Genomic DNA, 20,941 nt, shown 5'->3' on the forward strand with positions numbered 1-20,941 from the left:
TAATATAGCAATATATACCTATATATGGTACTCCCAGGTCTGGGATACTTCACAGTGATGGTGTGGATTGGGTTTTACCTTTTATTTGCCACTTATGTATTGTCTGTCATTTGGCAAGAGTGGAATAAATGCCCTGGGTGAGACCTCAGCCTCAAGGAAAAGGAGGATTCAGGTGAGTAAATTACATTCTTAAGAAGTCAGACACAGGATGGGAAGGAAGCTTCCCAGGAGCGATCGATGCTCAATATAGATAACTAGATAACAAATACAACAAACACTAGAGAGAACTTACAATAGCGGAGACGCACCACGCACCGGCAGATTCACCAAATACAGTGACGGACTTGGGGTCACCACCAAAATCTGCAATGTTTTCCTGTATCCATTGGAGGGCAGCAATTTGGTCCCGAAACCCATAATTACCAGGAAATTGCTTATCTCCCGTACTGAAGTAAAAAAAAAAACATTGTACATTGTATACAAAGACTGAGTCTGAAGCCGACAACCACTGAAAACCATTACAGAAAACAAAACAAATAAATATACCTCAAATTTACTTATTCTGCACTGACCCCAAATTACATCCTATATTATACCCCAGAGCTGCACTCACTATTCTGCTGGTGCAGTCACTGTGTACATACATTACTTATCCTGTACTGATCCTGAGTTACATCCTGTATTATACTCCAGAGCTGCACTCACTATTCTGCTGGTGCAGTCACTGTGTACATACATTACTTATCCTGTACTAATCCTGAGTTACATCCTGCATTATACCCCAGAGCTGCACTCACTATTCTGCTGGTGCAGTCACTGTGTACATACATTACTTATCCTGTTCTGATCCTGAGTTACATCCTGTATTATACTCCAGAGCTGCACTCACTATTCTGCTGGTGGAGTCACTGTGTACATACATTACTTATCCTGTACTGATCCTGAGTTACATCCTGTATTATACTCCAGAGCTGCACTCACTATTCTGCTGGTGCAGTCACTGTGTACATTACATTACTTATTCTGTACTGATCCTGAGTTACATCCTGTATTATACCCCAGAGCTGCACTCACTATTCTGCTGGTGCAGTCACTGTGTACATACATTACTTATCCTGTATTGATCCTGAGTTACATCCTGTATTATACCCCAGAGCTGTACTCACTATTCTGCTGGTGTAGTCACTGTGTACATAAATTACATTATTTATATTGTACTAATCCTGAGTTATATTCTGTATTATACTCCAGAGCTGCACTCACTATTCTGCTGGTGCACTCACTGTGTACATACATTACATTTCTTATCCTGTATTAGACTCCAGAGATGCAGTCACAATCCTACATTCTTCAGAGCTGAATTACATCATATTCAGCTAATTATATTGTATATAGACTATACTAACCGCTCCTGTGTTGGGGCCTACCTTGTAGTCTCTAATATCTGTGGAGGATTTTATGTAAAATGTTTTGTAAATGGTGTGACGTTGTCTTTAGCAATATTAGGGATCTGGTCATGTCCTAGAGACCCGCCTCTATCCAGTAACTTATCGTATCTGTCATGTGATGTAATGTACAAGTCGTGTGCTTCTCTATACTGTGATGCCACCATTATGTAGCATTGTCTGTAACAAGGAAGACCCTTTGTGTCTGAACCAGTGAGGGGAATATACATCCCCTGTGATAATCCAGTTGAATCCTCCTGTGAAGATTCCTGATGAGACTGGGAAATGGGTTACTGGGAGCAGGAATAAAGCTGCCCTGCTGTACTCCGATTAGCAACTGCCAAACCGAGGTGGACCCCATCTCTGCACCCAAGACCATTGAACCGGTAACTAAGCTTTTCAACTGAATACCAGGAATGTGAGTTAATTTATCATAAGCCATAACTCATTCCAGATAAAACCTACAGATTAATCATTTGCATAATCAGGTACAATTTGAGCGTTGCAGAGAGAGCAGTTGTTGTGATACGTGTGGTTACAACTCAGTCTATTTGCAGAGTGTCCCTCCTGAGTTCATTCAGCTGACAGCTCATGTGAAGTCTTATCTCTGATCTCCTGACTTCATAAACACTCATTATAGCTAAACTCCTATCAAACTGATAAGAATGTGGCTTAAATGAGTGTTTATGAGGTCAGGAGATCAGAGATAAGGCTTCACCTGAGCCGCAAGTATCACAAAATCTGCTGATATTTTTATAATATATATATATACAGTACAGACCAAAAGTTTGGACACACCTTCTCAGTCAAAGAGTTTTCTTTATTTTCATGACTATGAAAATTGTAGATTCACACTGAAGGCATCAAAACTATGAATTAACACATGTGGAATTATATACATAACAAACAAGTGTGAAACAACTGAAAATATGTCATATTCTAGGTTCTTCAAAGTAGCCACCTTTAGCTTTGATTACTGCTTTGCACACTCTTGGCATTCTCTTGATGAGCTTCAAGAGTTAGTCCCCTGAAATGGTTTTCACTTCACAGGTGTGCCCTGTCAGGTTTAATAAGTGGGATTTCTTGCCTTATAAATGGGGTTGGGACCATCAGTTGCGTTGAGGAGAAGTCAGGTGGATACACAGCTGATAGTCCTACTGAATAGACTGTTAGAATTTGTATTATGGCAAGAAAAAAGCAGCTAAGTAAAGAAAAACGAGTGGCCATCATTACTTTAAGAATTGAAGGTCAGTCAGTCAGCCAAAAAATTGGGAAAACTTTGAAAGTAAGGGCTATTTGACCATGAAGGAGAGTGATGGGGTGCTGCGCCAGATGACCTGGCCTCCACAGTCACCGGACCTGAACCCAATCGAGATGGTTTGGGGTGAGCTGGACCGCAGAGTGAAGGCAAAAGGGCCAACAAGTGCTAAGCATCTCTGGGAACTCCTTCAAGACTGTTGGAAGACCATTTCAGGGGACTACCTCTTGAAGCTCATCAAGAGAATGCCAAGAGTGTGCAAAGCAGTAATCAAAGCAAAAGGTGGCTACTTTAAAGAACCTAGAATATGACATATTTTCAGTTGTTTCACACTTGTTTGTTATGTATATAATTCCACATGTGTTAATTCATAGTTTTGATGCCTTCATAGTCATGAAAATGAATAAAACTCTTTGAATGAGAAGGTGTGTCCAAACTTTTGGTCTGTACTGTATATATATATATATATATATATATATATATATATACATATATATTTTTAGTAAAGACCAATAGAATTATTATTTTTTTTTAACATGAGTAAAATGCAATAATTAAAAAAATTGCCCTAAAAGTGTCCATAGCCTTCAAAGCCTAAAACTTTGCCTTGTGCTCTAAACCTAGCTCCATTACAGAAAACGTACGGTTGGGTTATTGTGTGCTTGCTTGCAAGTGGGGCGCTGTTGGGGCTGTTGGCAGCGCCGGACCAATTTTAGGAGTAGGACCCACTCATAGAGGCAACCTTGGCATGGTGAATGGGCTTCTGCCTTTTGATCAAAATGTACACTAATGCCCCATTTAGCATGTAGCATAGGAGGCAGTACACATGCGCTATTTAGTACTGTTTCTGCAAAAGTAGCAGGGATGAGATCAGAGCATAGCAGCTGGATGTTTTTTTTATAGCTGTTGGGCTTTCTATTGGCTCCAAATGTAATTTGAATGCAATAGATGGTGGCAGTGTGTTTGGGATACCTGGACTATTTGGACTATACTGGTGGTATTTATGCTCAGTTTTCAGCCTGAGTGGAAGGCGAGGGGACAAGGCAGTGGTGTACATGACATCCCCACTTCCCCTTCTCCACCGCATAAAGGGTTAAGGTTAATGTCTGTTCACTGTTTTCAATTTCAATTTCAACCAGCAGAATTGTGAATGCTGCTCTGGAGTTTAATACAGATGGATACTTAGTAGAAGATTAGTCATTAAATATATTTACTTAATTACGGAATATTTTGTGTAAATTAACCCTATATGTAACCAGTACATATCTCTGTTGAACATGCAGTATATAGCAGTGATAGAGCTTTACCTGAAGAATCCTGGGATCCCCAGCCTGTACTGTATGGTCACAACCACTACGTTCTCATAGGCGCTAAGTGCAGAGCCATCATATGTACTGGCCGTCCCCAACACCATCGCACCACCGTGTATATAGAACATGACCTAGGGAAAAGGGGAACAGATTAACATTTATTGGAAAGCCATAATTCTTAAAGGGCCACTACCTCATATGTGAGAACCTCATGAAAGGTGACAGTCTATAAGGTGCAGATGACATCACTCACATGTATGGCAATAAACGGCACGTACATAAAGTAAAGAGTGGGGATCTATGGTATCTGCACTGAATGATGCTATTGTGTCTGCACTTACTAGCTACATAAAGACCAAGAGACAACATTTAAGAGAAATTCTCTGCAAAACTACAACTCCCAACATGTCCTAAGCACCTGCATCTGTCCAAGTTATGCTGGAGAACAAACATTTCAAAATTATAATATTACAAGAAGTATCAAGGTATTACCCTCTGATTTCTGGCACTTACAGGTAATTTGGATTTCTTGTGTCTGTCGGTTGGTGTGTACACATTCATGTACAGGCAGTCCTCCGAGATCGGGGGCATCTGTAAGGAGGGATTACTCGGAGGCAGTTCTATCTGTAAACACCTGATATATACAGAGACAATGAAATGTATCTCCATCTAGGTCATTGGTCTTGTAAATATACATATCACTAAAGTGGTGTACAATTACTTGTGAAAGTTTTCACCCCCTCTGTGCTTTTCTTGTCTTCTTACATTAGAAGCTGGAAGTAAAATTGATTTTAACTGATATTTTACATAATGGACCCGAGAATAGTCCACATTGTTACAATGGAATGAAAATATACAGCGTGTAACAAAATAAATAAAAGCTGAGCAGTTGTCAGTGCAAATGTGTTCACCCCCTTCGCTATAATATATGTACTGTATATACAGTCATGAGAAAATTGTCCTTAGAAGTTCTTAAAATGTCTTGGAATTCAAAGAACATACAGTATATATTCAACGGCACCACAAATACATGGACTCACATGGGGGCATACTTGGAGGCGTCTCTAACAGAGCTCCAGGGCTCAGGAGGTTTTGGATTAGCAAATCTCAGAGGTCCGACTGGAGGTTTTGCAAAAGGGACTCCATAAAATACATCAATGACTCTTGATGTTTCCTTTACTGGCACCGTAACACCTCGTAGTTTTCCATATTTTGTGGTCACTAATGGCCTTTCATCATTTTGATCTGGAAACAAAAACATTTTTCTATATTAACTACTATAATACTGCTCTTATGTACAGGAATATAACTACTATAATACTGCTCCTATGTACAAGAATATAACTGCTATAATACTGCTCCTATGTACAAGAATATAACTACTATAATACTGCCTCCTATGTACAAGAATATAACTACTATAATACTGCTCCTATGTACAAGAATATAACTACTATAATACTGCTCCTATGTACAAGAATATAACTACTATAATACTGCCTCCTATGTACAAGAATATAACTACTATAATACTGCTCCTATGTACAAGAATATAACTACTATAATACTGCCTCCTATGTACAAGAATATAACTACTATAATACTGCTCCTATGTACAAGAATATAACTACTATAATACTGCTCCTATATACAAGAATATAACTACTATAATACTGCTCCTGTGTACAAGAATATAACTAATATAATACTGCTCCTACCGGTATGTACAAGAATATAACTACTATAATACTGCTCCTATGTACAAGAATATAACTACTACAGGGAGTGCAGAATTATTAGGCAAGTTGTATTTTTGAGGATTAATTTTATTATTGAACAACAACCATGTTCTTAATGAACCCAAAAAACTCATTAATATCAAAGCTGAATATTTTTGGAAGTAGTTTTTAGTTTGTTTTTAGTTTTAGCTATTTTAGGGGGATATCTGTGTGTGCAGGTGACTATTACTGTGCATAATTATTAGGCAACTTAACAAAAAACAAATATATACCCATTTCAATTATTTATTTTTACCAGTGAAACCAATATAACATCTCAACATTCACAAATATACATTTCTGACATTCAAAAACAAAACAAAAACAAATCAGTGACCAATATAGCCACCTCTCTTTGCAAGGACACTCAAAAGCCTGCCATCCATGGATTCTGTCAGTGTTTTGATCTGTTCACCATCAACATTGCGTGCAGCAGCAACCACAGCCTCCCAGACACTGTTCAGAGAGGTGTACTGTTTTCCCTCCTTGTAAATCTCACATTTGATGATGGACCACAGGTTCTCAATGGGGTTCAGATCAGGTGAACAAGGAGGCCATGTCATTAGATTTTCTTCTTTTATACCCTTTCTTGCCAGCCACGCTGTGGAGTACTTGGACGCGTGTGATGGAGCATTGTCCTGCATGAAAATCATGTTTTTCTTGAAGGATGCAGACTTCTTCCTGTACCACTGCTTGAAGAAGGTGTCTTCCAGAAACTGGCAGTAGGACTGGGAGTTGAGCTTGACTCCATCCTCAACCCGAAAAGGCCCCACAAGCTCATCTTTGATGATACCAGCCCAAACCAGTACTCCACCTCCACCTTGCTGGCGTCTGAGTCGGACTGGAGCTCTCTGCCCTTTACCAATCCAGCCACGGGCCCATCCATCTGGCCCATCAAGACTCACTCTCATTTCATCAGTCCATAAAACCTTAGAAAAATCAGTCTTGAGATATTTCTTGGCCCAGTCTTGACGTTTCAGCTTGTGTGTCTTGTTCAGTGGTGGTCGTCTTTCAGCCTTTCTTACCTTGGCCATGTCTCTGAGTATTGCACACCTTGTGCTTTTGGGCACTCCAGTGATGTTGCAGCTCTGAAATATGGCCAAACTGGTGGCAAGTGGCATCTTGGCAGCTGCACGCTTGACTTTTCTCAGTTCATGGGCAGTTATTTTGATCCTTGGTTTTTCCACACGCTTCTTGCGACCCTGTTGACTATTTTGAATGAAACGCTTGATTGTTCGATGATCACGCTTCAGAAGCTTTGCAATTTTAAGAGTGCTGCATCCCTCTGCAAGATATCTCACTATTTTTGACTTTTCTGAGCCTGTCAAGTCCTTCTTTTGACCCATTTTGCCAAAGGAAAGGAAGTTGCCTAATAATTATGCACACCTAATATAGGGTGTTGATGTCATTAGACCACACCCCTTCTCATTACAGAGATGCACATCACCTAATATGCTTAATTGGTAGTAGGCTTTCGAGCCTATACAGCTTGGAGTAAGACAACATGCATAAAGAGGATGATGTGGTCAAAATACTCATTTGCCTAATAATTCTGCACTCCCTGTATAATACTGCTCCTATGTACAAGAATATAACTACTATAATACTGCTCCTATGTACAATAATATAACTACTATAATACTGCTCCTATGTACAAGAATATAACTACTATAATACTGCCTTCTATGTACAAGAATATAACTACTATTATACTGCTCCTATGTACAAGAATATAACTACTATAATACTGCCTTCTATGTACAAGAATATAACTACTATAATACTTCTCCTATCTACAAGAATATAACTACTATAATACTGCTCCTATGTACAAGAATATAACTACTATAATACTGCCTCCTATGTACAAGAATATAACTACTATAATACTGCTCCCTATGTACAAGAATATAACTACTATAATACTGCTCCTATGTACAAGAATATAACTACTATAATACTGCCTCCTATGTACAAGAATATAACTACTATAATACAGCTCCTATGTACAAGAATATAACTACTATAATACTGCTTCTATGTACAAGAATATAACTACTATAATACTGCCTCCTATGTACAAGAATATAACTACTATAATACTGCTCCTATGTACAAGAATATAACTACTATAATACTGCCTCCTATCAGCGATGGACTGGCCATCGGGAGTACCGGGAGAATCCCGGTGGGCCGATCGAATTATGGGCCGGCCAGGGCCGCCATCAGGGGGCCCTGGCCGCACGACCCCCCTGCACGCACAGTACACTCAGCGGCGGCATCACTACCAGACGGGGGCGGGGCGGTTATCAGCGAGGCCCTGATAGACTGAAGAGAGATGTTAGCCCCGCCCCCGGCTCAGCTGAATAGATGGATGTGAGCCCCGCCTCCTGCTTCGCCCTCCAGCGCAGCAGCGGCGGCATCACTTCCAGACGGGGGCGGGGCGGTTATCAGCGAGGCCCTGATAGACTGAAGAGAGATGTTAGCCCCGCCCCCGGCTCAGCTGAATAGATGGATGTGAGCCCCGCCTCCTGCTTCGCCCTCCAGCGCAGCTGAATGAATGTGAGCCCCTCCCCTCCTGGTGCTCCGCCCCCGGCTCACCTGAATAAATGGATATGAGCCCCGCCCCTACTGCTGCTCCGCCCCCCGTTTAGCAGAATGGATGGATGTGAGCCCCGCCCCTCTATTTGCTCCGCTGAATGGATGTATGTGAGCCCCGCCCCTTTATTTGCTCCGCCCCCGGTGGGCCGGTCAGTGGGCCGGTCTGGCTGAAGTCCAGGGCCACTTTATTGTCCCAGTCCATCCCTGCCTCCTATGTACAAGAATATAACTACTATAATACTGCCTCCTATGTACAAGAATATAACTACTATAATACTGCCTCCTATGTACAAGAATATAACTAATATAATACTGCTCCTATGTACAAGAATATAACTAATATAATACTGCCTCCTATGTAAAAGAATATAAAAACTAAAATAGTTCTCCTATGTACGAGCATGTGGCAAAAGTAACCTCGCCATTGGGTTTTGGAGGGGCCTATTTGCCAGCCTTTTGCCTCAGGATTATGGCCCATATACTAAAACTTTGTTACTCCTTGGTAAAAAGGCTCGCTTGTGTCTTTTTGCTATGTGGTTCGGCAAATGGTATCTACCGAACAAGACGCTTTCAATAAAAGTATGCACGAATCGAGCCTAAATCTGTGGAACTGTTTTGGGCAGGAAAGCCATGCTTGCGGTCGGTCAAATGTGACTTCCATGGAATTCCGGAACCCCTGCTCGGATCTGGGTGATTTTTGGATATGTTGTTCGCCCAGATCAGAGCTATCCAGGGATGTAATTTATGGGGATATGTGGGGTTTTGAGGTGTTTTCTGTGTTTTGGGGAAAACGGGTGTTTTCTGCCTGTGAGTGAGCCCCTCACCTTCTGCTTGTAGCCGCCGGCGTGTCAGGGTTTGGTAAGACACGGAATCCTCAGTGGGTTTGAATTACCGCACAGCTTTTTATAACTCCAGCATATCCTTCTTTGAGATTACTCTGGGGGTCTCTTCACCAAACGCATTTCGGGGTACTTGCCCCTTCCTCAGTGGCAAGTACCCCGAAACGCGTTTGGGTAAAGAGACCCCCAGAGTAATTCAAACCCACTGAGGATTCTGTGTCTTACCAAACCCTGACACGCCGGCGGCTACAAGCGCAACACACGAGGATACACAGGAGTGTGTCGCAGATCAGCCGACGTGAGGAAAGCAACTTTGAGTCCCACTGCTGGCCGGCTCTTTGCTACTACGGAGCGGTAGCCAGAAGACTGTAAAGACACGGGAAGAAAGTCACAGCACTATCCAGCCACTACAGGAGCACCTGAGAGCGTTCCTGGTCTCCAAGTTTACCAGCATAAAGAACGCACTGCACAGTGAGTATAAGCGGGACGCCGCGAAAACACTCACCTAAGTGAATTGCTCTAACCACAGTATTTTTACTCTCCTCCAACGAGTCAGGACTGTAAATCTTATATGACATTGCGAGGCTAGTTACCAAACTAGCATAAGCCACCAGTCGGGATCTCCCGATTTTTCGCTTTGCATGGACTGATCACCCTCCATCTTCAGTCTCATTACGGCTGGTTATATTTATTGTATTTATTGTCGAAAATCTAGTGACTCTAGGGTGTTATATATTTTATTCCATTTTACCCATTTATGGTTTTATTGTGTTAATGCGTTCATAGACCAATTGATTGTATTTTATATATGTATAAATAAAGTGTATGATTCTGCATAAGTGAGTGTGCCCAGTATACTTTTTATCACTATTTATACACTTTTAGAGGAAGGGCGGATCCTCTTTACTGGCAGCACCTCCTCCTGACTTTTCCTCAGTCCTGTGCGTCTCACAAATCTTCTTTTCTGAGTTCCATGAATGTCACAATGTGAATAATCTCGACATGTTTCAAGTACATATGTAGTAGAATAAGATCGTAGGCCCAGTACAATGAGTTACATTCGATTGAAAATAGTCTCATATAGTATGTTTGTTCATGGAAGAAAACATGAGGGAAAAACATACAACATATAAATTAAACTCAGCGATCTCCAAGATAGAAAACAATTAGGGTTTATTGGCTAGGTATGACTGTGTGGGTGGACGATAACCAGGATTTCCACGATTTTTCAAAACGTGGGTAAGCGTGATTCATGTAGGCAATCATTTTTTCATATGTGCAGGAAGAATTAACTAGATCTGTTACTTCTCTCAATTGAGGGACAGTCGGGGATTTCCAATACCTCGTGATGACCAGTTTAGTAGACCCTCCCTGCGATCTGCATAATTACTGAGGCTGATGGTGACGTCACTGGGCTGGAGGGGCGTGGCTTAGCGCAATGTCTTCCAGCCTAGTTACCGCCCCTCCCTGCGATCTGAATAATTACAGAGGCTGTTGGTGACGTCACCGGGCTCCCTGGGAAGCGGAAGAAGAGGCTTCGCTCTGCAGCAAGGGTCCCGGTACGTCACTGACTATGAGAAAATAGGCACTTCCGGCTTAGAATTTGCAATATGAAAACGGGGCATCAGACATGTGTGGCAAAGGTAGGACAGTCATGTGTGTAATATTTGTTTTACTGTTGTACAATTACAACAATGTCCCCAATCCCGGACAACCCCTTTAAGTGGCCCTGACCTAAACAATGCTTTGCTAGGTGTCCTTATGCGCTTCAGAAAAGAACCAATTGCTTTCACAGCAGATGTGCAACAAATGTTTTATTGTTTTCTTGTCAGAGAAGACCACAGGGACTTTCTACGTTTTCTCTGGTACAAAGACAATGACATAGACCAGTGGTGGGCAAACTTTTTTGTCAACTGGGCCAAATATCGCCAAAACCACGATTGAATTTTTTTTGGAGAGCCACATTTTTAAAACCTAAAATATATAGGAAGGAAGAGCATGCTGAAGTGAATGGGTCCAGGATGCGGGCTACACACACTTTCCACACATGCATGATGGGTCCAGGATCCGGGATATGAGAGCTACAGAGTGCTTCCGTGGAGCTTCTGGCTGTGCCTCCGCACCGCAAAAAAGTAGTGCATGCGCTGCAATTGTAATAGACATGTCTGATTTACCTCTACATATCCACAAGTATTTTAGCCTCTGTACCTTTCATACTGCAGCCATGGACGCACTCATACACGCACTCTCCACATACATGGACGCACTCATACACACACTCAACATATACATGGACGCACTCATACACGCACTCTCCACATACACGGACGCAGTCATACACGCACTCTCCACATACATGGACGCACTCATACACGCACTCTCCACATACATGGACGCAGTCATACACACACTCAACATATACATGGACGCACTCATACACGCACTCTCCACATACACGGACGCAGTCATACACGCACTCTCCACATACATGGACGCACTCATACACGCACTCTCCACATACATGGACGCACTCATACACGCACTCTCCACATACATGGACGCAGTCATACACGCACTCTCCACATACATGGACGCAGTCATACATGCACTCTCCACATACATGGACGCAGTCATACACGCACTCTCCACATACATGGACGCACTCATACATGCGCTCACCATATACATAGATGCATTCATACACACACTCTCCACACATACATGGACGCAGTCATACACATACTCTTCACATACATGGACGCACTCATACACACACTCTCCACATACATGGACGCAGTCATACACGCACTCTCCACATACATGGACGCACTCATACACGCACTCTCCACATACATGGACGCACTCATACACGCACTCTCCACATACATGGACGCAGTCATACACGCACTCTCCACATACATGGACGCACTCATACACGCACTCTCCACATACATGGACGCACTCATACACGCACTCTCCACATACATGGACGCAGTCATACACGCACTCTCCACATACATGGACGCAGTCATACATGCACTCTCCACATACATGGACGCAGTCATACACGCACTCTCCACATACATGGACGCAGTCATACACGCACTCTCCACATACATGGACGCAGTCATACATGCACTCTCCACATACATGGACGCAGTCATACACGCACTCTCCACATACATGGACGCAGTCATACATGCACTCTCCACATACATGGACGCAGTCATACACGCACTCTCCACATACATGGACGCACTCATACACGCACTCTCCACATACATGGACGCAGTCATACACACACTCAACATATACATGGACGCACTCATACACGCACTCTCCACATACACGGACGCAGTCATACACGCACTCTCCACATACATGGACGCACTCATACACGCACTCTCCACATACATGGACGCACTCATACACGCACTCTCCACATACATGGACGCAGTCATACACGCACTCTCCACATACATGGACGCAGTCATACATGCACTCTCCACATACATGGACGCAGTCATACACGCACTCTCCACATACATGGACGCACTCATACATGCGCTCACCATATACATAGATGCATTCATACACACACTCTCCACACATACATGGACGCAGTCATACACATACTCTTCACATACATGGACGCACTCATACACACACTCTCCACATACATGGACGCAGTCATACACGCACTCTCCACATACATGGACGCACTCATACACGCACTCTCCACATACATGGACGCACTCATACACGCACTCTCCACATACATGGACGCAGTCATACACGCACTCTCCACATACATGGACGCACTCATACACGCACTCTCCACATACATGGACGCACTCATACACGCACTCTCCACATACATGGACGCAGTCATACACGCACTCTCCACATACATGGACGCAGTCATACATGCACTCTCCACATACATGGACGCAGTCATACACGCACTCTCCACATACATGGACGCAGTCATACACGCACTCTCCACATACATGGACGCAGTCATACATGCACTCTCCACATACATGGACGCAGTCATACACGCACTCTCCACATACATGGACGCAGTCATACATGCACTCTCCACATACATGGACGCAGTCATACACGCACTCTCCACATACATGGACGCACTCATACATGCGCTCACCATATACATAGATGCATTCATACACACACTCTCCACACATACATGGACGCAGTCATACACATACTCTTCACATACATGGACGCACTCATACACACACTCTCCACATACATGGACGCAGTCATACACACACTCTCCACATACATGGACGCAGTCATGCACACAGTCACCACATACATGGTCGCACACATATACAATACACATATATAGACACCCAGCTTTCCTGCTGTGCCTCTCCCCCATACTCTTATGCCTCTGCACTTTTGCCATGCAGGATAGCAGGGAAGCTGGATGACATTTCATGATATAATTCACCCAGCTTTCCTACTGTACTGCAGGTCACATGTGCACAGTCTGGGAAAGCTGGATATAACCGCAGTAATTCCCCTGCTACTCACATCACTGGTGCAGTTGTGGCAATCCAACTGATGTTCAGCATGCTGGGCATGGAAGATTGGAAGGTTCAATCAGGCTGCAGGAATCGCGTGTAGAAAAGGGGGCGTGGCTATTGTAGCTCCGCCCACTCCGGGCCGTCCTGTTGCTGGTCACTGTCCATCATAAAAACTGAGGAGAGGGAGAGGCGGAGCAATGTCACTGATGTCAGGTCAGTGACAGAGGTGCAAGGGCAGGACTCTGGACCCGCTGCAGGAGCAACACGCCCTCTCTCTTGCTTTGTGGAACGCAAATGCATCCCACAGGCAAGATTCCTCTGTAGTGCAGGATGGGATGGTTTCGCCGTGGGAGCCCGCACCAAAGAGCCGCATTCAAGGGTCTAAAGAGCCGCTTGTGGCTCGCGAGCCGCACTTTGCCGACCACTGACATAGACAAAGAAATTGTCGAGTACAGAATGAAAGTGCACGTATTTGGCAACAGGCCCTTACTGTGCTATGGACAAGAAGCCAATCATTTTGTATTGAGGCATTTCTATGTAGATGATGGACTCGCTTCTGCTAGCACACCTGAAGATGCAATTTCCATCCTCAGTGAATCAAGCAAATGCTGGCAGAATCCAATCTGCGTCTTCATAAAATCGCTTCCAACAGCCACAGAGTAATTGCTCAACCACCATTCACCAATGTGGGCTTAGATGTGTTTGGTCCGTGGTCAGTTTTAACCCGTCGCACTAGAGGAGGCAGCGTGGACAGCAAGCTATGGGCAGTCCTTTTCACTTGTTTGTCCCCCCGAGCTGTACACATAGAGCTAACTGAAGCCATGTCAACATCCAACTTTGCAGCGCCGTAGGAAATGGACTGAGGATCGCCCAAATGTAAAAGTGGGTGATGTTCTGTTGAAGGACAGTCAAGAGGGCAAGAATGAGTGGCCCATAGGACTTGTTATCAATGCACTACCAAGCAGAGATGGCAAGGTTAGAAAGGTGGAGGTCAAGATTCAAAAAAATGGGACGGCCAGAATTTATATTAGACCTATAACTGACATTATAGTTTTAGTCTCAGACTAGCTAGGATTCCATTTTCCTGTTTAAAAATATAAATGGTGTCTTTCCCAGGATATTTGACTGCAGGGGCAGTTCGCCTAGGTACCGCTCAGGAAGGTAAAGTATATGCAAAGAAGGGGAGCAGTAACGATTTAAAACTTAGCTTTTAATTTGTCTATTCTCCCAGGGAGGGAGTAATAGACCCCTTACAAACAAAAAACACAAAAAGACAGACAAGACCCCTGGAGGGTTGCGCCGCGTGTGTAACGCTGCCCACCAACCCAGGTGTCGTCCTCCCTAGGCCTATGGTGGTTAACACAAGGGCCTATGGTGGAGGGACCATGTGATCCCTAGTATCTGGAACCTATGAGATAGTAGGGAATCAAGTAATTAAGAAATGGAAAGGTCTTACCAGTTCTTAAGAGGGCCTCACTTAAATAACCACATGTAATGGGTTAGTACAGGAGGAGGTCACAAGGAGCAGGTAGGTACTTCGTCAGATGTCCATAGGTAGAGGAAAACATCCGAGGTGTCCAGACGGCCGGGTACTAGAGTAGCCTCAGAAACGAAACTAACCCTAGTACCTCCCTACTTGACCTAACCTGGCACTAGTGACCTAACACGGGGTCCGTGCCCCGCAAGGGTGGCCCCGTCCGGAATCTTGCCCTGATATGGAATCCCTAGGTAACCCTATCACAGGGTGACTAAGGGCAGGATGCTATATATCAAGGCCGGTAGAGATATTGTGTTAAATACCATAAAGTGAAGAAAGTAAGCACAATAAAAGTGCGTGTCTACTGATATGTAAGCGTGTCCCGACGCGTTTTTTTAGTATAACATATCCTAAGTACACTTATTTAAGCCAAAGGCCCCATAAGTCATCAGGGGACACGGGGCTTAGTGTTATGGCTCCTGTTAGTCTAATTATTGCCACTGTATTAGGTATCCCAGTGTAGCAAATATATGGGGGTATTTATTCAGAGAAATTACTCCACATAAAGATAGACCATTGACAGTGTGAGGCATGTAAGATGGTGTACCTATAGAGAAACATAGACAAAACCGTATAAATGAATATCTAAGTCTAAGTGCCCATGCTGCCCACATGGTGGTGGGTGCGAGTAAGTACTCACATAACTACTGGAGCGGTGTCACCCAATGTCCAGAGTTGGCGGCATGGAGGTTCACCACGTCGTCCGTCACAGATTGCACGCCTGACATATGTGCAGGGGTGCACTGTATTTGAATGAGAGGAAGGCGAGGGACGCCGGTCAGTGCGCCTGCGCCATGTATGACGCCGCCCCACGTGACCGGACCAAGTCACCTGATCAGGCCAAACGGGGGTGCAGCGTTCCCACAGGGCGCAAGCGCCAAGAGACACGGCGATAGCGGGTAAGGCCGAGAGGCAGGCACCTATTGTGACGCAGCCGCGTCATCACGCCTACCGGGCCGCCTGATGGGCGCAACTCAGGGGGGAGTGGACTAGAGATCCTCAGACCGCCTCAGTACGAGGCGCCGCTTGCAGCTCAGACTGCAGATAGGGGGGGTGGAGCTGAACAAGGAGAATAGGGTTATAGACCGAGTAGCTACTACACAACTCATCCCCAGAAGGGGAGAGATTGACCCCTCGATTGTGCGACAAAATGGGACATTTTGGTGGGCTAAAGTACTAACTAGCCTGAAAGGGGAAAAAGACAGGCAGCTAACCAAGAGGACATGGTATTACCAACTCCAGATATATAAGTAAAACACTATGAATAAAACTGCACATGACCGGTGCAGTGATATGTAGTGAGGAAAATTTATATATAGCAGCCGAAATGTAGTTGTTCGTTCAGGCCATGGGGGTGGGATGTATTGAGTTTAAAGATCCACCAGCATTCACGCTGAAGGATCCGTCTGTCCCAATCGCCCCCCCAAAACGGTTTATTCACCTATTCTTTCACAGAATGCGGGCATCTATGTCGACCGTCTCCTTAGCCCATTTGTGCAAGCACTGCCCTCCTATATAAGGGACACTGGGGATCTTCTAACTAAATTGGAGCACATCTGTATAGAACCCGATTGGCTCTTGGCGTCGGTTGACGTCGAGGCGCTATACTCCTCCATTCCCCACGACAAGTGCCTGGGGGCTGCCGCACACTTTCTAAGAGCAAGGGGGTGCCAGCATTCGGCACATAGCGACTTCGTCCTGGAGCTTCTGCAATTTGTCCTCACCAGGAATTTTTTCCTTTTTGATGGCCGCACGTACCACCAGCTCAGGGGCACGGCGATGGGCAGTTCTTGTGCGCCCTCGTATGCCAACTTGCTCCTGGGCTGGTGGGAGGAGACAGTGGTGTTTGGAGACACGCCTAGTGAGTCTACCAGACACGTTGCCCTTTGGTCCCGCTACATAGATGACATATTCATTCTGTGGAGCGGGACCGAGGGGCAGTTTGACAGCTTCATCCAAGAGCTAAACATCAACTCTATTGGACTGAAGTTCACCTCCTCCATCATGAGGGATAACCTTCCCTTTTTAGATATCGCTATCTCTAGGGATGATGTGGGCGGGTTAAAGACAACGATATACCGCAAACCAATGGCAACCAACTCACTATTGAGGTGGGATAGTTGCCACCCCGCGCCACTCAAACGTGGAATCCCCTTTGGTCAATACATTCGTCTTAGACGTAACTGCTCTGAACTCAGTGAATTTAAACAACAGGCATCCATCATGAGAGCTAGGTTCTTAGAACGGGGCTACCCGGATAGAATACTGAAACAAGCATATCAAAAGGCCATGGGACGTAGTAGAACTACTCTTCTATATCCCACCACACGCCCTAATACAGACTCAACAAAAACAATAAGGATAATTGGCACCTTCGACTCGGCCGCAACCCAAGTAAAATGTATTCTGGGTCGCAACTGGGAGACCCTTTTGATGGACCCCGACCTAGCCGAAATCCTGAGCCCGCACTCCTCGGTAACATTCAGAAGGGGGGGCCAACCTAAGGGACAAATTAGTACACAGCCATTTTAGTCCCGCTGCGACCCAAGGGACATGGCTGGACAGAAATACTATGGGTTGCTACAAATGCGGCCACTGTAGCTTTTGTGAATGGTTGGTCAAGGGCAAATCCTTTGCGGCGAACCCTCCGGACAATGCCCACACGATCAAACAGTTTATTAACTGCCGCAGCGTAGGGGTGATATACCTACTTAGCTGCGAGTGTGGCCAACGCTATGTGGGCAAAACCCGGAGGGAACTCCGCAAAAGGATGAGCGAGCACTTAGGAGATATCCGTAATGGAAGGGACACGCCGGTAGCCAGGCACGTTCTTTCGCTACACGGTGGCCGTACATCCGCCATTAAGTTTATGGGAATTGAACGGGTGAATAAACCATTTCGGGGCGGCGTTTGGTACAGACGGATCCTTCAGCGTGAATGCTGGTGGATCTTTAAACTCAATACATCCCACCCCCATGGCCTGAACGAACAACTACATTTCGGCTGCTATATATAAATTTTCCTCACTACATATCACTGCACCGGTCATGTGCAGTTTTATTCATAGTGTTTTACTTATCTATCTGGAGTTGGTAATACCATGTCCTCTTGGTTAGCTGCCTGTCTTTTTCCCCTTTCAGGCTAGTTAGTACTTTAGCCCACCAAAATGTCCCATTTTGTCGCACAATCGAGGGGTCAATCTCTCCCCTTCTAGGGGTTGAGTTGTGTAGTAGCTACTCGGTCTATAACCCTATTCTCCTTGTTTTGTTCAGCTCCACCCCCTCTATCTGCAGTCTGAGCTGCAAGTGGCGCCTCGTACAGGGGCGGTCTGAGGATCTCTAGTCCACTCCCCCCTGAGTTGCGCCCATCGGGTGGCCCGGTAGACATGATGACGCGGCTGCGTCACATTAGGTGCCTGCCTCTCGGCCTTACCCGCTATCGCCGTGTCTCTTGGCGCATGCGCCCTGTGGGAACGCCGCACCCCCGTTTGGCCCGATCATGTGACTTGGTCCGGTCACGTGGGGCGGCGTCATATATGGCGCAGGCGCACTGACCGGCGTCCCTCCCCTTCCTCTCATTCAAATACAGCGCGCCCCTGCACATATGTCAGGCGTGCAATCTGTGACGGACGACGTGGTGAACCTCCATGCCGCCAACTCTGGACATTGGGTGACACCGCTCCAGTAGTTATGTGAGTACTTACTCGCACCCACCACTATGTGGGCAGCATGGGCACTTAGACTTAGATATTAATTTATACTGTTGTCTATGTTTCTCTATAGGTACACCATCTTACATGCCTCACACTGTCAATGGTCTATCTTTATGTGGAGTAATTTCTCTGAATAAATACCCCCATATATTTGCTACACTGGGATACCGAATACAGTGGCAATAATTGGACTGACAGGAGCCATAACACTAAGCCCCGTGTCCCCTGATGACTTATGGGGCCTTTGGCTTAAATAAGTGTACTTAGGATATGTTATACTAAAGAAACGCGTCGGGACACGCTTACATGTCAGTAGACACGCACTTTTATTGTGTCTATTTTCTTCACTTTATGGTATTTAACACAATATCTCTACGGGCCTTGATATATAGCATCCTGCCCTTAGTCACCCTGTGATAGGGTTACCTAGGGATTCCATATCAGGGCAAGGTTCCGGACGAGGCCACCCCTTGCGGGGCACGGACCCCGTGTTAGGTCACTAGTGCCAGGTTAGGTCAAGTAGGGAGGTACTAGGGTTAGTTTCGTTTCTGAGGCTACTCTAGTACCCGGCCGTCTGGACACCTCGGATGTTTTCCTCTACCTATGGACATCTGAAGAAGTACCTACCTGCTCCTTGTGACCTCCTCCTGTACTAACCCATTACATGTGGTTATTTAAGTGAGGCCGTCTTAAGAACTGGTAAGACCTTTCCATTTCTTAATTACTTGATTCCCTATTATCTCATAGGTTCCAGATACTAGGGATCACATGGTCCCTCCACCATAGGCCCTTGTGTTAACCACCATAGGCCTAGGGAGGACGACACCTGGGTTGGTGCGCAGCGCTACACACGCGGCGCAACCCTCCAGGGGTCTTGTCTGTCTTTTTGTGTTTTTTGTTTGTAAGGGGTCTTTTACTCCCTCCCTGGGAGAATAGACACATTAAAAGCTAAGTTTTAAATCGTTACTGCTCCCCTTCTTTGCATATACATTTTCCTGTTTATGTGTTTTTTTCTGCATTGCAGTAGTTACATAAAGTAGTGTCATAATAAATTATGCTAGACAGGGAGTGTTCTGCCCATATTGTTGAAAGTAAATGTATGCAATGTACTGTAATGGATTATACTGCAATGTTATTTTGATGTTGCTGCCATCTAGTGGTCAGAGTTAGTTATTATTAGGCCTAGTTAAATCAGGACTTTACAGGAAGTGGTAATTTTCACATAGAGAGACAGTAACCTTAAGGGTCCATTCACACGTCCGCAAATGGGTCCGCATCCGTTCCGCAATATCGGGAAGGGGTGCGGACCCATTCATTCTCAATGGGGCAGGAATTGATGCTTAGAGCACAGTATGTGCTCTCCGCATCCGCATTTCCTGAGCGCGGCCCCGAACTTCCGGGCCGCGGCTCCGCAATAAAATAGAACATGTCCTATTCTTGTCCGCAATTGCGGGCAAGAATAGGCAGTTCTATGGGGGGTGTCGGACGGGTTTATTGCGGATCCGCAGTACACTACGGACGTGTGAATGGTCCCTTAACCTGGAACTTCCTATCCTCCATTTCATGATTGCGTCTGGATCTAGCAAGCAGCATACAGTGGAGCTCTGAGCTATTCCTGGACTTATGATGGAATTGTCCTAGAGTACAATCACTGATGGAATGAAGCTGTTGTATAATGTTTAATGTACTGACACATATGTTTGTGCTTATGTTGTAGTTTTACAAAGTTATTCAGAACAAAGAATACATACAGATCTGATGTCTCATGTTTCTTGACTTCTGAATTATTGTTAGACTGTCTGACTAGTGTTATACAACAGTTCAATAACGCGAAGCAGAACAATGCCCGTGTGGCCTACAATACTTGGGCGCACTATTCAAACATTACGCAATAGGCTTAATAAA

The 20,941-nt window shown here is 44.9% G+C and overlaps 2 protein-coding genes across 6 annotated transcripts in view; one reads left to right on the forward strand and one right to left on the reverse strand.

Annotated features, from left to right (window-relative positions):
* LOC120981117 (fatty acyl-CoA hydrolase precursor, medium chain-like) overlaps positions 1-20,941 on the forward strand; it is a 675,808-nt gene that overhangs the window by 343,151 nt on the left and 311,716 nt on the right. The gene's annotated exons all lie outside the window — the stretch shown is intronic.
* Positions 1-20,941, reverse strand: part of LOC120981115 (fatty acyl-CoA hydrolase precursor, medium chain-like) — a 289,738-nt gene that overhangs the window by 38,326 nt on the left and 230,471 nt on the right. For 2 of the 5 annotated variants that reach the window (XM_040410611.1, XM_040410608.1), the window contains exons 2-5: positions 5,054-5,258; positions 4,527-4,647; positions 4,011-4,144; positions 293-446 (exon numbers count right to left, since the gene is read on the reverse strand). The exons of 1 other annotated variant lie outside the window; for it this stretch is intronic. In XM_040410611.1, coding sequence (XP_040266545.1) covers positions 293-446; positions 4,011-4,144; positions 4,527-4,647; positions 5,054-5,055 — 411 coding nt within the window. In that variant the 5' untranslated portion in view covers positions 5,056-5,258. The remainder of the gene's footprint in view (positions 1-292; positions 447-4,010; positions 4,145-4,526; positions 4,648-5,053; positions 5,259-20,941) is intronic. 2 more of the 5 variants (XM_040410612.1, XM_040410613.1) reach the window with 1 other exon arrangement.

The sequence above is a fragment of the Bufo bufo genome, chromosome 10 (genome assembly GCF_905171765.1).
Source record: "Bufo bufo chromosome 10, aBufBuf1.1, whole genome shotgun sequence".
Lineage (NCBI taxonomy): Eukaryota > Metazoa > Chordata > Amphibia > Anura > Bufonidae > Bufo > Bufo bufo.